Here is a 15738-nt window from a genome sequence, read left to right on the forward strand (position 1 = left end):
TGGGAATTAACAACATCATACTTGATTCATTCAGTGCCTTCAATACGTGTTTGTTAAATTACTTGAGTGCCAGCAGAAAATTAATTTCCTGGCCACAGCCTACTTTGAGTACCAGACACCATTGCATGGGAGATGGGTTGGGTCAAGGTATGGAGATGGAGTGAGGCAGGTAGGTTATACCTACAGAAGGAAGCAGAGGGTTCCTTGGGAAACAGTGCCCACTAGGAAATTGCAAGTGTGAACTCAAGGATGGTTGGGAAAAGGCTTCCACAATGCATAGCTCCTTCAGAAATAAGCTGTTCCCACAAGGCCTTGGTCAGGGAGTGACACAGTAGACCAGAGCAGAGGGTTTGCGATGGTGGAGGGCAGAACAGCATTGACAAGCTGGGGACAAGCTGGGGACTCCATCTCCAGAGCTGAGGTGGTGGGGTCAGAAATGGAACATGGCTACAAATGTGAGACAGGTTACAGATGAAGGATTGTGAAAACGCCATAAAGCATTACATGTAGGGAAGATGGGAAAAATGTGAGTCAAAAATAATCACCAGTTAGTCATCATTGAGTTACAACGATTAGGGGTCCAGAAATGTCCACAGAACGATGAAGCCCTGCCATGAGGACCTGTGTAGAAATTGCTAAGGGAGTTTATCTGCACTTAATGAGTGGTTCAGATTATTTTAAGAGAACAGGGAAGCATGACCTGTGGCAGTGTGTTTAAGTAGGAGTCTTTTTTGGTTTGGGTCCGTAATGGAGGCAAGAAGTGCCCTCCTTTTACTTCAAAGGACACACACAGAAGGATTCCTGCTTCTGCTGGGGCTTTTTCTTTATAATTTAAAAATGTTTTGTCCAGAAATATAGAATTGTAGAAACAAACTTTAGAGATTTCTCAGAGCAGTCGTAGGAAATGACAAGTGACAAAATTCAGTATTTAGCCAAATAGCATATTTAGAAAATCCCATGGACAGAGGAGCCTGGTAGGCTGCAGTCCATGGGGTCACTAAGAGTCAGACGCAACTGAGCGACTTCACTTTCACTTTTCACTTTCATGCATTGGAGAAGGAAATGGCAACCCACTCCAGTGTTCTTGCCTGGAGAATCCCAGGGACGGGGGAGCCTGGTGGGCTGCCGTCTATGGGGTCGCACAGAGTCGGACACGACTGATGCAACTTAGCAGCAGCAGCAGCAGCAGCACTGAGATCTGGGTCAGTCGAGGTCACCTGCTCTGCTCTTTTTACAAGATATTTGAGCTTTTTCTTGTGGTTTATATGATTTGTCACATTATCACTTTATCATGGGTAATGGAGAAGTCATTCCATCATGCAGACATTCCACTAATTTCTGTAATGCTCTGTAAACCGCACTGTGCTCCCACTGTCATTTGTCTGAGGTAGCGGACCGAGTGTACAGCACGGTGACACGGACAGTTACAACACACACCGTATGCATTTTCGTCTGGGTGTCCCAGAATGGACAGAAGAGCAGGTGGTGATTTTCTTATACAAAATTTAATAGCCAATTTTGGTACCTATTCTTACCAAAATGTTTCCAATCATGGAACTCTTCTGGTTCTCATTGCAATGTAAATTTATATATTGTAAAATTTGTTTTGAAAATTTATATACCGGCTCACCATATGAACATGTTCTCATTGCCTACTCAGGCCTTTGAGCAATTTGCAGTCTTTTGTTAGCAAATAAAGGCCTTCAGAGGCTCCTATTTTGAGCCCCAAGTTTACCAGCTGCTATCCACTACCCAGCCTCATTAGAGGCCTGCTGCTCTGCTGAGAACCACACCACATGCTGCAGCCTCTCTTGTCTACATATTAGCCTGTTGCTGCTCCTTAAATTACCTGCTACAAAAGCGTGCTCTATTTCTCCACAGAGAGCTACCACTCCTATCCAGTTTGAAGAGGCTCTATATCATGATCTCTCGAACTAATTAAGGTTTGTGGGCAGGCCACAGGTTGCTACAGAGGAACTTTCCTGAAGGCTGATATTTATGAGGCTTTTTTTTTTGCTGCTGTAGCTTATGTTCAAAAGTCTCTTTTTAAAATAAAAAATAACCTACTTTCTTGTTTTTTTTAGGAGATGTAATTGCTTTTACATTTCAAAAGTTATTTCCTGAGGGAAGTAGACTATAATATTAATTAAAAACATAAAAATAAGAGATTCAAAGTATTTTCAGAAGATAGAGATAGTAAATATACTATCTCTAGTGCATTTCTATGAAGACTTATTGGAAATCATAGGTTGTATCTGGTATTTATGTTAACTGGGCAATTTAAAAAAAATGAAAAACATTATATCTTTCTAACTTTTAAGACGGTTTGTTTGCAAATTAGTGGTTTAAGAAATGGATTAAATAATTTCAGTTTCTTTAGTTCAAATAACCAAAATAAAATTTCAAAAAAATTCAGGGTTTCTGGGAAGAGAATTTTTATATTTTGTTGCAAATTCAGAGAGAACAGGGAAATTACAGGTATTCTGGAGTTCCAGCATAATGAATTGACAAAAGTGTGTCAGCATGCAAGATAAACTGCTGAGTGATTATTATTAAAAAAATCACAGTTTACTAAAAAGGCTATTTTAAGCAGTAAAAGACCCTGATAGTGGGAAAGATTGAGAGCAGAAGGAGAAGGGGGCAACAGAGGATGAAATGGTTGCATGGCATCACTGACACAGTGAACATGAGTTTGGGCAAACTCTGAGAGACAGTGAAGGACTGGGAAGCCTGGTGTGCTGTAGTCCATGCGGTTGCAGAGTTGGACGTGACTGACTGAACAACAACAAACAGTAAGTTCTTCTCATACATTCATTAATAATGCAACTGACAAAAATTCTACTCACACCTTGATTGTGTTAGGGAGGAAGGTTTGAGTTAGGTAGGAAGGCCTGGCTTATCAACCTCCTGCACCTATTGACATGTCTTTCAAAGCAGTGTTTTTGACCTGCTTGTTTTGTTGATCATGGAGTATTGCCTAGTCCTTCTTTCAGTTCAGTTCAGTTCAGTCACTCAGTCGTGTCCAACTCTTTGTGACCCCATGGACTGCAGCATGCCAGGCCTCCCTGTCCATCACCAATTCCTGGAGCCTATTCAAACTCATGTCCATAGAGTTGGTGATGCCATCCAACCATCTCATCCTCTGTCATCCCCTTCTCCTCCTGCCTTCAATCTTTCCTAGCATCAGGGTCTTTTCCAATGAGTCAATTCTTCACATCAGGTGGCCAAAGTATTAGAATTTCAGCTTCAGCATCAGTCCTTCCAATGAATATTCAGGACTGATTTCCTTTAGGATGAACTGGTTGGATCTCCCTGCAGTCCAAGAGACTCTCAAGAGTCTTCTCCAACACTACAGTTCAAAAGCATCAGTTTCTTCGGCGCTCAGTCTTTTTTTGCTTCCTCCTTTTGTTTCTTCTCTCTGTCCTTTGTCTTCCCTATTTCTGGAAAATCATATTTACTTGCCAAAATATTGCTCTTCTGTTTCCTCACCTGCTGATTTTTAGGGGAATTTCATTATTGACATATTTCATCTCTTTCTTCTCCCATATTTCATCTGTTCCCTGGTAATACCATCCTGGTCAGCCAGACTGGCCTTTCTGGATACTCTCTTAGCCAGTATAAGGGACTGAGAGTGCCCCTAGCTAACCAACTGTGGGTATTCCAGGTAACCTTTTGAATGAAGTATGTGTACTTACATTGTGAGTATCTACAGTGTGTATATTTGACCATGAAAACCAAATGAGGATACAAGCACCAGGCATTATATCATTAGAAGGGAAAAATGTCTGGTTACTCAGTTTGTAACTTACTCTTTATGGTATAATGAGTTCCTGGGGACTTCCTTGGTCCAGTGGCTAAGACTCAGCTCCCAGTGCAGAACTAAGACTCTGAGCTCCCAATGGGTTTGATCCCTGGTCAGGGAACTAGAACCCACATGCCACAACTAAGAGTTGGTATGCTGCGGGTAAAGATCCTGAATGCCGGAAGGAAGACCCAGTGCAGCCAAATAAATACATATTAAAGAAAAGAGTTCCTGAATCTAATTAATTTATATGTGTAAATGAGCAGAGGATTGTGTCTGCCTAACACTGACCTTAGAACTTCAGAGAGATAGTAAATGCTTTGGATGAGCAGGAGAGTAAAGAATATGTAGGTTAATCAAATCACATTAGATGAGCATTTTCTTTTTTTTTTTTAATTTAAATTTCTTTAAATTGGAGGCTAGGGCGAACATTTTCTATAGCTGCAAATAAACACGTTTTAAAGTAGCTGTTGGATAGACCCAGGGATTGTGGCAGCTTCACCAGTGCACACAGCACTTTGACAAGCATTTGTTGACCAGAAATGAACTCTAAGGGGCACATTTATGGAATCTGTTGTATCTTGTGGTGTGGGTGGGCGGACAAGGAGAAGAGATGGGGCGTCCTCCCCTTGGAAGAAGGTTAATTAAATAAATATTTATTAGATACTTACTATGTGCCAGGCATTATATTAGGTGCCAGAAGGACAACAACAAAAAGACAGACATGGTGCCTGTCCTCATGAAGTTCCCAGACTGGTGGGGGAGAGAGACAAATAAACAGAAAATTGCCCTGTGTGTTAATTGGAGCTCTAATGGCAGAGAGCAGAGTGTGCTGAGCAGACAGATTGGTCCTGCAGGTAGTAGAAATCATCCAAGCGTAGGCTCAACTAGAGAAATGAGCCTGGGGTTTCTGGCCTTCCCTCTGCTGCTGGGGATTTGGGTCTGGAAACATCAACCTTCATCTGCAGATCTCTGAGAAACAACCATTGTAGTAGTTATTTCAGGCAGCCGCATAGGGACTTCTCAACTCTTTTTAGTTAACAAGCCCTAGAACAGTTTTATCTGTTGAGTGTATGTGTGCGTATATATACACACAACACATTTATCTTGCTATACCATTTGAAAGTAAGTCAGAGACATCATTTGACTTTAGTATGCATCATGTAAGATTTATTATTAAGATTTATTATCTACATAAGTAATAAAAACATCATCTCAAAAAATTAACAGTAATGTGATGAAATTATCTAGCATTCAGGCCATATTAAACTTTCCCTAGTTTTTCCAAGAATGTCTTTTATGGCTAATATTTGTCCCTCACCTTGAACAAATATCCAGTTGAAGTTTATGTATTATGATGCAAATTGTTCAATTTTCCTAGTGTCTTTCTGCCCAAGAAGTAATCATTATCCTATTTACCTGTCAGGTCTGTACTTTTATACTTATGCTATATATGTACAATAATATATAATATTGTTTTTTGTGTAAAATTTTACTCAAGTGGTATTATAATGTGTGTATTATTCAACAGTTTTCTTTAACTCAGCATGTTTTCAAGATTTATCCATGTTAACACATATAGACCTAATTCCTGTATTTTTAAACTTCTATAAAATATAATTTACCAATTTATCTATTGAGAGATACTTAAGTTATTTTCATTAGTTAAATTATTTTGCCTTTCCTTTTAGCATTAAACAGAGTGTCAGTTATAAAATTTGAAAGGCGTTTTTACAGACTCACAGACACAGAGAATGGACTTGTGGTTGCCAAAGCGGAGGGGAGGGGAGGGGAGGAAGGATGGATGGGGAGTTTGGGATTAGTAGATGCAAACTATTATTTATAGGGTTGATAAACAACAAAGTCTTACTGTATAGCGTAGGGAACTATAGTCAATATTCTATGACAAACCATAATGGGAAAACATGAAAAATAATATGAGTGAGCAAGTGGTAGTCACTCAGTTGTGTCTGACTCTTTGTGACCCCATGGACTACAGCCTACCAGGCTCCTCTGTCCGTAGCATTCTCCAGGCAGGAATACTGTAGTGGGTTGCCACTCCCTTCTCCAGGGGACCTTCCCAACCCAGGGATTGAACCTGGGTCTTCTGTTTCTCAGGCAATTTTTTACCATCTGAGCTACCAGGGAAGCCCAGAAAAACTATATCTATCTATCTATCTAAATCCATAATATATAAAACCCCTAAATATATATTATATACATAAAATATATAAAAACATAAATATATACTATATATATAGTATGTATATAAAATATACAAAATATATAAAACATAAAAACAATATATATATTGCAGAGATTAATACATTATAAATAAATATAAAACATAAACATTATAATATATATATAAACATACAAAATATATATAAAAACATAAAAAACAATATATACATATTACAGAAATTAACACAACATTATAAATTAAGTCTTCTTGTTCAGTCACTAAGTCATGTCTGAGTCTGTGACCCCACCTGGCTTCCCTGTCCTTCACCATCTCCGGGAGCTTGCTCAAACTCATGTCTATTGAGTTGGTGATACTATCCAACCATTTCTTCCTCTGTTGCCCCCTTCTCCTCCTGCCTTCAGTCTTTCCCAGTATCAGGGTCTTTTCTAGTGAGTTGACTCTGTGCATCAGAGGGCCAATGTATTGGAGCTTTAGCTTCAGCATCAGTCCTTCCAATGAATATACAGGATTGATTTCCTTAAAGATTGACTGATTTGATCTCCTTGCAGTCCAAGGAACTCTCAAGAGTCTTATCTAGCACCACAGTTTGAAAGCATAAATTCTTCAGCTCTCAGCCTTCTTTATGATCCAACTCTCACATCCATATGACTACTGGAAAAATTATAGCTTTGCCTGTATGGACCTTTGTCAGCAAAGTGATGTCTTTTCTTTATAATATGCTGTCTAGGTTTGTCATAGCTTTCCTTTCAAGGAGCAAGTGTCTTTTAATTTCATGGCTGCAGTTAATGTCTGCAGTAATTTTGGAGCCCAAGAAAATAAAATCTGTCACTGTTTCCATTGTTTCCCATCTATTTGCCATTAAGTGATGGGATCAGATGCCGTGATCTTAGTTTTTTGAATGTTGAGTTTAAGCCAGCTTTTTGCATTTATTTCAGTAAAATTAAAAAGCAAGAAAGGTGTTTCTGTAGATCTGTTAACTTCTCGGTATATGTTTCCTTTTGCCCAAGTCCTTCTGAATCTCCTTCTGCTGTGAACTTTGTTCACATTTTGGAACCTGCTTCCATGGCAGCCCCTGTGTCAGGTGGCAGCAGTCTTCTCTTTCTCCCAGGGACTTCCACGACCACCTTTCTGCTGATATTGTAGACCAGAAGTTCTCAAATCTGGCAGCACATTAGAATCATCCAGGGAGATTTAGAATAGACTGATGCCTAGGTCCAACCCCCAGAGATTCTGATTTGTTTGAACTGGGGTGGGGACTGTGTAACCACAGTTCAGAACCATGGTTGATAATTATGGAAGTCACATAGGGTCTTAATGTCAGAAATTGAACAGCTGGACCATATCTTAGTTTTGGTGCATTATATTACACTGATGGTGTTGACACTTAGAACCAAAGAAGGCTGCAAAAGATAAATGGCTACATTTCCCTAACCCCCGAGCTTTTGGTTATATTCTACAGTTATTAAAAACTCCATAGTTATTGGAATGTGGCAGACAGGAGAACTAAATGTCTTACTTAATTTAGTACATTTTAACCTAATGATTTATCTCAGGGTTCTAGTATTAAAGGAAAGTTTGTCTCTTCTGAGATACTGATATATTCTTGTTATTAGATAGTAACAGGACATTAGGTTATTAGATAATGAAAGGATGTGATAATTATTCCTTTTTTTTTGTCTTGGCTTTCAGGAGACTTTCTAGAAGGGAAAACATTTATTGAACCATACAGTGTGGCAGGCACTTTATCTAAAATATATCTCATTTCATCTTTTAAGTAACCTTTTGGTGGCATTATCCCTTTTACATGTAAGAACATGAAGGTTCAGGGAAGTTAAGTAATTTGCCCAAATCTATGGAGATAGTAAGTAGAAGAATCTGGGATGGAAACCAAATTTGCCTGATTTCAAAGTGCAGGTCCTTTCCATGGTCTCACTGAAGGTCTGTAGAGGCTTCCCACAGTGTCCTCTGCCTTGGCCCATCACTTCCGCGGTCAAAGTTGAGGTTCCTTATGTCCAGGCCTCTGTGCTGAAATCTGGACAGCATGAGGGGAAATGTCCTGAGAGCAAAGTGTGGTTGAGGAAGTTGGGGATAAGGCCATCTTCTGTCTCACACCCCTGTGGAGGGTTCCCAGGCTTGTCACCCCATTGTCTCTCCCATAGAACTCTTTCTTTTCTCCCCTCATTAGAACTACTGGGCTACTGGTGGCTCTCTCCAGTATTACAGCCTTCAGTTCTCTTCCTTTTCCCCATGTGTCCTGGAGACCCTCTGCATATTGCGAATTTTTTTTTTTTCAGTGCATATTGCAAATTTCCAGTGCATATTGCAATTTTCCCTTGCATATTAGCTTTTTTAAGATATTACTTGGTGGGGGGATTCGCTGGTTGTCCAGTGGTTAGGACTCTGTACTTTGGGTAACTAAGATCCTGCAAGTTGAGTGGCACCATAAAAAAAAGTACTAAAGAAAAAGATATTACTTGGTGGGATCGTTTTGGACTAGGCGAATGCAAAATGGTGGGGGTCTTATTGGCTACAGGAGTGCCAGTGGCCTTATGAAGGGAGGATGTGTAGCTTATTATGTCAGTCTGATGAATGCAGGACCAAGAATCCTTTGGTGGCAATAAGTCCTACTAAGGAAAATCTAAGAATTAGTATATCTGAAAGCAGGTGTTGAACAAGGCCGGGCAGGTCGTTACATGGATGTACAAACTTGTGCATTGTTGCTTCAGAGAAGTCTTCCTCGTGTTCAGCTGATGTGCGAAGATAAAGCGCGAGACAGGTCTGACAGGCTTCAGTTGGTTTGTAGCCGACAATGATGCCAGCTTAGCCAAGACCTTGGAGTAAAGTAAGTTGTCATAAAGGATAGGGGATTGGGGGACTTTGGCGAGTGTGTCCTGGGAAATGTAACCTCATTTAAGGTGGCAAAACAGTGCTACCTTAATTAAACCACCACGAATTGTCTCTCATTGGCAGACTGATGGGAGAGAGAGGGTATGAGAGGACAGAGTGCTGTGTTTTGTTTAGGTGCCTAGACCATTTGGAATGGGACAAACCAAACCACCTGTGAACAGAATGCCCTGCTCATTCTGGCTGAACCCTTGAACAAGATGTTGGCAGGGAATCCAGATGGAGAGAACATGTGTGGGGGCCATTTGGGGGCTTGTGGGGTGCTGGAGGGTAAGCTGTGTTGTTTCTCATGGCAGGAAGTGTCCTGCGTCTCTCTCTGTTAATGCAGATGGTACACAGAGGGGTTTGTATTGACTATTTGCAGCCTAGGTTGCAGGCAAAGATGTGTTTTGTCTGCATGCCTCCATTCTCTGCATGGGATAAGGTGCTTCAAGCAAAGACATTTGTTATCCAAGTTCTGGCAGGTTCACTGGGTTTGGATGGGAAACTGTATGCCACAATTTGTGAGACTTTCCTTTCCAGCCCTTCATGGAAAAGTCTTATGGAAAAGTCTTGTTTTCTTCTAGGTGGAATATCTTTTAGACCTGGTTTGATTTCTTGGAAGCCTGGAACCTGTAGGGAGCTAATTGCAGTGAAGCATTCCATCACCCTTGTCCTGTTGTAATGGCTGACTTTTTCTTCCAGCTTTGTGGAGTGAGGCTGACTTGTCAGACAAATTCCCAGAATGTTAGTTCATGATGTAGGATTGCTGAGTATGGCAGCTGTTATGGGCTGACTTGTGTTCCCCTCAGAGCCATATGTTGAAGCCACAACTCCTAAAACATCATAATGTGTCCATGAGTGGGTAGAGCTTTGAAGACATGATTAAGTAAAAATGAGGTCATTAGGGTGAGCCTTCATCACATCGGACTGGTGTCTTTATTAGAACAGGAAGTTTGGACACCGGGAGAGACATCGGGAATGCACACACAGAAGAAAGACGGTGTGAAAACATAGCAGGAAGGCACCATCTTCAAGCTAAGGGGGCAGGCTTCAGGAGAAACCAAACCAGCTGACACCTTGATTTTGGACTTTAAGCCTCCATAACTGTAATGGAATAAATTTCTACTTATAGGCTGCTGGGCAAATTCCATATAGCACCTTGTCTTGCCCAGTCTTGTCTCATTTCTATTCTTAGTGAACTAGGTATGCATGTATGTCTGCTCAGTCATGTTCAACTCTTTGCAACCCCCTGGATGGTAGCCTGCCAGGCTCTTCTGTTCATTAGATTTTCCAGGCAAGAATACTGGAGTGGGTTGCCATTTCTTCCTCCAGGGGATCTTCCTGACCCAGGAATCGAACCTGAGTCTACCAAGTCTCCTGCATTGGCAAGTGGATTCTTTTGCCCTATGTTGTGGGTGTTACCAGGGCCCTAAGCCATAATCAATATGGTATCACACATACTATATATAGAAATTAGGTATTGGTGAACTAGGGCAGCTAGTTAAATTGTTGCTGTTTTTTAAAAAATTTCCTAGTATTTTGAATTAGGAAAGCATTTAAAAACATTTCACTGTAGGTGATTTGTAAATAAAGTGAATAAAATATTATAACGAATCCCTATGTACTCACTACCCACCTCCAACAACCTGTGAATCATAGCCAGTCTCCTCCATCCACTCCCTCTAATTACCTAGGTGATCATCAACACAATCAAACTAAACTACATCTAGTTTCTTTCATGTCTTTCAGAAAATTATTTGGTGATTTTATGTACTGTTTAATCTAACACAGTATATGTATGATCATTTGGGACTGGGTTTATCATCATAGTTTAAATAATTGCATCTAATTATTTTTTCAACCATATTCTCATAGACATGGTTTACAGTAGTTACCATGTATGTTTCCCATTCCAGAAGCTCACCACGTGGTAGGGAAACAGCACTAATGACAATCACGGTGCAATGTGGGACACATTTGTGTACACATGTATGTAGAAGTGTCAGATGGCTAAGGAATAAACCCTCAAGGATGATTAAGAATTTTCTAGAAGGAAAATCAGGGAAAGAACATTATGGGTACGTGTGGAAGATGCTGCTGTTGCCTATTCAATAGCCAGTTTTCTTTATCTCTTCTCAAGAAAAAGACTGAGAATACCAGGAATTTACTTTCCCACATTTCCTTGCAGCAGAGAGTGGCCATATGATGCAGTTCTGGTCAAATCTGTTGGGCTGAGGTGAGCGGTGTTACTTGAAAAGATAGAACAATGCCAAAGGGGAAGCTCCTTCTCTCTCCTTTTGTGGAATATGCCCCTTTGTGGGCTTCCCAGGTGGCACTAGTGGTCAAGAACCTGCCTGCCACTGCAGGAGCATGAGAAGCAGTTTTGATCCCTGGTCCAGGAAGATCCCCTGGGGGAGGAAATGGCAACCCAATCCAGCATTTTTGCCTGGAGAATCCTGTGGACAGAGGAGCCTGGCAGGCTGTAGTCCATAGGGTTGTAGACAGTTGGACACGACTGAAGCGACTTAGTACCCATATGAGTACATGATTTGGAGTGGAGGCAGCCACCCTGTGGCAATGAGGCAGCAAACCTGAGGCTGGATATGCCTGCTGAGGATGGCAGAAAATGAGGAAGGAATAAGCTACCTACTTACAGTCTTTCTGTGAAAAATTAAATATGTTTCCTGTTAAGCCACTATTGGTTAGAGATTTAGTTAGTAGCACACAGAGGTAGCTTGAGTGATTCAATGTGGAAATTATATTGTTGGTTACTGAATTTACCAAATAAGTTTTATGATTAGGGACATACAGATAGAGACTAAATGTGGGTTAAAATATACAGGGGCTTCATCTCAGGCTTTTCTTCTTTAAGAGTATTTCTCTTCTATGGTAAGTGAAGTAATTTCATGTCAGATTTGCAGATATCTCAATCCTCTACTATAGAACATTTCATTTCCTGAAGCTGAAAACTTCTAATATGTCAAGATATTTCTGGGACAAACAGTTTTTGGAGTTTCTCAAGTAGAAAGGGATGGAAATGTTGTCATTCTGTATTGTTATCACTTTGAAGGGTGAAAAACTCTTAAGATTTAGAACTGACTTGAGATTTTCAATGAATTTTGCTAGCCCTTAGCAACTATTCCCCTCCTCAAATTCTTTTCTTTTGCTTTAGCCATTGTGATATTGAAATACTAATGAGTAGTTTGTGTGAGCTTTAAAATTGGTCCTCAGCTTTGCCAGTAACTGAGGATGTGGGTAGATTGCAAGTGTTAGTTAAAAAATTTGAAAAAAAAAAATTGAACAAATTGGTAAAGAGAAGGTATACATCAATAAATAATAACAGGACTTCTCTGGTAGTCCAGTGGTTAAGAATCCACCTGCCAGTGCAGGGGAGATGAGTTTGATCCTTGTTCTGGGAAGATTCCACCTGCCGTGGAGCAACTAAGCCCGCCAGCCACAGCTACAAAGCCCACAGGCTGCAGCCACTGAAGCCTTCACAGCTAGAGCCCATGCTCTGCAACAAGAGAAGACACCACCACCACAAGTGCATGCACTGCAGCTAGAGAGTAACCTCTGCATGCTGCAACTAGAGAAAGCCCTTGCAGCTCCCCCCAAAATTAAAAAATAGTGACATATTGTTTATCTAATATATACTGAGCATTTACTACACGCAAAGCACTTTTCTGAACTCTTTACAGGTGTTAAAATGTAGTCCTCAAAGTGTTATGAATTTTCACTAGCCCCATTTTACAGATGAGGAAACTGAAGCCCAGAAAGGTTGAGTAATGTGCCCCAGTCACAGAGTTGTCAGTTGAAAAGCTGGAATGGAATTCAAACCCATGTAATCTAACTCAAAAGGCCACGTTCTCAACGTCCACATTCTTTTTTTTTTTAATTTATTTTAGTGAAGTATAGTTGACTTACAATGTTGTATTAATTTCTGCTGTACAGCAAAGTGATTCAGTTATACATGTTTATACATTCCTTTAATATTCTTTTCCTTTATAACTTATCACAGGATATAGAATATAGTTCCCTGTGCTGTACAGTAGGGCCTTGCTGCTTACCTATTCTATATTTAAGAGTTTACATCTGCTAATCCCAAACTCCCAACCCATCCCACATGTCCTCCCCCTTGGCCTCCACAAGCCTGTTCTTTACGTCTGTGAGCCTGTTGCTGTTTCTTAGTAAGTTCATTTGTGCCGTGTTTTAGATTCCACGTATGAGTCGTTGATATGGTATTTGTCTTTCTCTTTTGGCTTACTGCGCTTAGTATGATCATCTCTAGTTGCATCCATGTTGTTGCAAATGGCATTGTTTTGTTCTTTTTAATGGCTAAGTAGTATTCCATTGTATCAATGTACCACATCTTTATCCAATCATCTGTTGATGGACATTTAGATTGTTTCCATATCTTGGCTACAGTAAATAGTGCTGCAGTGAGCACTGGGGTGCATGTATCTTTTTGAATTATAGTTTTATCTGGATATATGCCCAGGAGTGGGATTGCTGGATCATATGGCAACTCTATTTTCAGTTTTTAAGGAAACTTCATACTGTTTTCCATAGTGGCTGTATCAATTTATATTCCCACAAACAGTGTAGGAGGTCAATCTCTATGTTCTTGTGTCTCCCAATATGGACTTATATAAAAAAAAAGATGATTTATATTTAAGATTTATATTTATATTTAAAGATTTATATCAAAGAGAAACTCAGCATTTAAGATGTAGTCTATAGTTTGAGTTTCCCAAGGATGTTAGGGAGACCAGTTTTTCTTGAACACCCTAGGCCCTTTCATTTTGTTATGGCGCTATTTTATTAATAACTGTCTTAACACAGGCCCTCTTTCTTGAGCTGTACAGTGGCACAGCTGTGTAAGAAGAGCAATTAGTGTTTAACAAAGAGATGCTAATTGTTTATAGATGCATCAGGAAGAAAAGATTTTAGAAGTCATTGTCATGGTTGCTGAAGGCAGGATGAGAGTTGTGGCATATGTTTAGAATATTTTTATCTGGTATCCCTAAGCAAAATGTACTGTCAATTACAATTGGCTGTGAATTCTCTATATGATCTTCTTTTGTTATTTTCAGCCTTTTTTTTGCTGTATACACAGGATGATCAGGTTTTCACAGCTCAGTGAGAGCAATAAAAATTGACCATCCTTAGGGAAGATGGGAAAATCTTAAAGAATTGAATTTTGTATGCATTAGAGGGATTTTTGTTTATTAACTAATGACTGGAATGATATAGATTATGTACATGGCAATTTAAATTCAGTCATTTTTTAAAGCAAAATTAATATTACCTTCTACCTATATTTTCCAGAGATATTCTATATATGATACATTGAAATAATGGAGAAGAACTTGGAGTATTTAATTCTTAGCATGAGTGGTTATTCTGAGATTTTTTTTTTTTTTTAAGATAGGGTAATGGTCCTTAGGACCTCTTCAAGTATTCATAGTATCTTTGTGTGTGTTAAAAAAAGGTGTATCCTCTGAGTTCACAAATTATATAAAGGTTCCTATTTAGGAGGATAATTAGGAAAAGAGGTGTCACTTTCCATCAGTGATGACACAAGGTTTGCAACAGAGTAAGGACTGGATTTCAAAGCACATCTTCACCCCCTGGGCTGCATGCTTTTGTTGAATATGCAACCGACACAGCTGTATGTGATGGCCCTGGTAATCTTACAGACAGTTCTATAAGATTACGAAAGGGCATGATATTATTTACACTGACACAGTTATATGATTTTGCACTAAGATAAAATTACAGATACTACATATATCTTCAAGAAAGTGGGCACCTTTTGATACAAGCACATGTTAGACTTAATTCTTCAGAGCATATTAATAACAGTGTATTTCTCAGATTTGCTTTATGACTTGCCTCTATATGCCCAATAGGATTCGTGTTTTTAGGAAAAATGCAAGCAACCAAGTAGTTCTTGCATATAAGGTGTCATTCTAGGTGTGGGAATTTGGGGGCAGATTGCAAATTAATGAACTCTATATCCTTCTTTTCCTTTTTTTGTATAGCTCAAGATGACTTGGTATCCAAATGAATTTTATAAAAATTTTATAAAAATGAAAGGTTTTCTCTTTTTTTTTTCTAATTTTATTTTTAAACGTTACATAATTGTATTAGTTTTGCCAAATATCAAAATGAATCTGCCACAGGTATACATGTGTTCCCCATCCCGAACCCTCCGCCCTCCTCCCTCCCCATACCATCCCTCTGGGCCGTCCCAGTGCACCAGCCCCAAGCATCCAGCATCGTGCATCGAACCTGGACTGGCAACTCATTTCCTACATGATATTTTACATGTTTCATCGCCATTCTCCCAAATCTTCCCACCCTCTCCCTCTCCCACAGAGTCCATAAGACTGTTCTATACATCAGTGTCTCTTTTGCTGTCTCATACACCGGGTTATTGTTACCATCTTTCTAAATTCCATATATATGCGTTAGTATACTGTATTTATGTTTTTCCTTCTGGCTTACTTCACTCTGTATAATAGGCTCCAGTTTCATCCACCTCATTAGAACTGATTCAAATGTATTCTTTTTAATGGCTGAGTAATACTCCATTGTGTATATGTACCACAGCTTTCTTATCCATTCATCTGCTGATGGGCATCTAGGTTGCTTCCATGTCTTGGCTATTATAAACAGTGCTGCAATGAACACTGGGGTACACGTGTCTCTTTCCCTTCTGGTTTCCTCAGTGTGTATGCCCAGCAGTGGGGTTGCTGGATCATAAGGCAGTTCTATTTCCAGTTTTTTAAGGAATCTCCACACTGTTCTCCATAGTGGCTGTACTAGTTTGCATTCCCAC

The 15738-nt window shown here is 39.7% G+C and overlaps 1 protein-coding gene across 1 annotated transcript in view; it reads left to right on the forward strand.

Annotated features, from left to right (window-relative positions):
• Positions 1-9112: 9112 nt before the first annotated feature.
• Positions 9113-15738, forward strand: part of LOC104984836 (polyribonucleotide nucleotidyltransferase 1, mitochondrial-like) — a 10901-nt gene continuing 4275 nt past the window's right edge. Inside the window, 2 exon segments of the mRNA XM_010834763.1 lie at positions 9113-9182; positions 13108-13166. Coding sequence (XP_010833065.1) covers positions 9113-9182; positions 13108-13166 — 129 coding nt within the window.

Source organism: Bison bison, unplaced genomic scaffold (genome assembly GCF_000754665.1).
Source record: "Bison bison bison isolate TAMUID 2011002044 unplaced genomic scaffold, Bison_UMD1.0 scf7180017864035, whole genome shotgun sequence".
Lineage (NCBI taxonomy): Eukaryota > Metazoa > Chordata > Mammalia > Artiodactyla > Bovidae > Bison > Bison bison.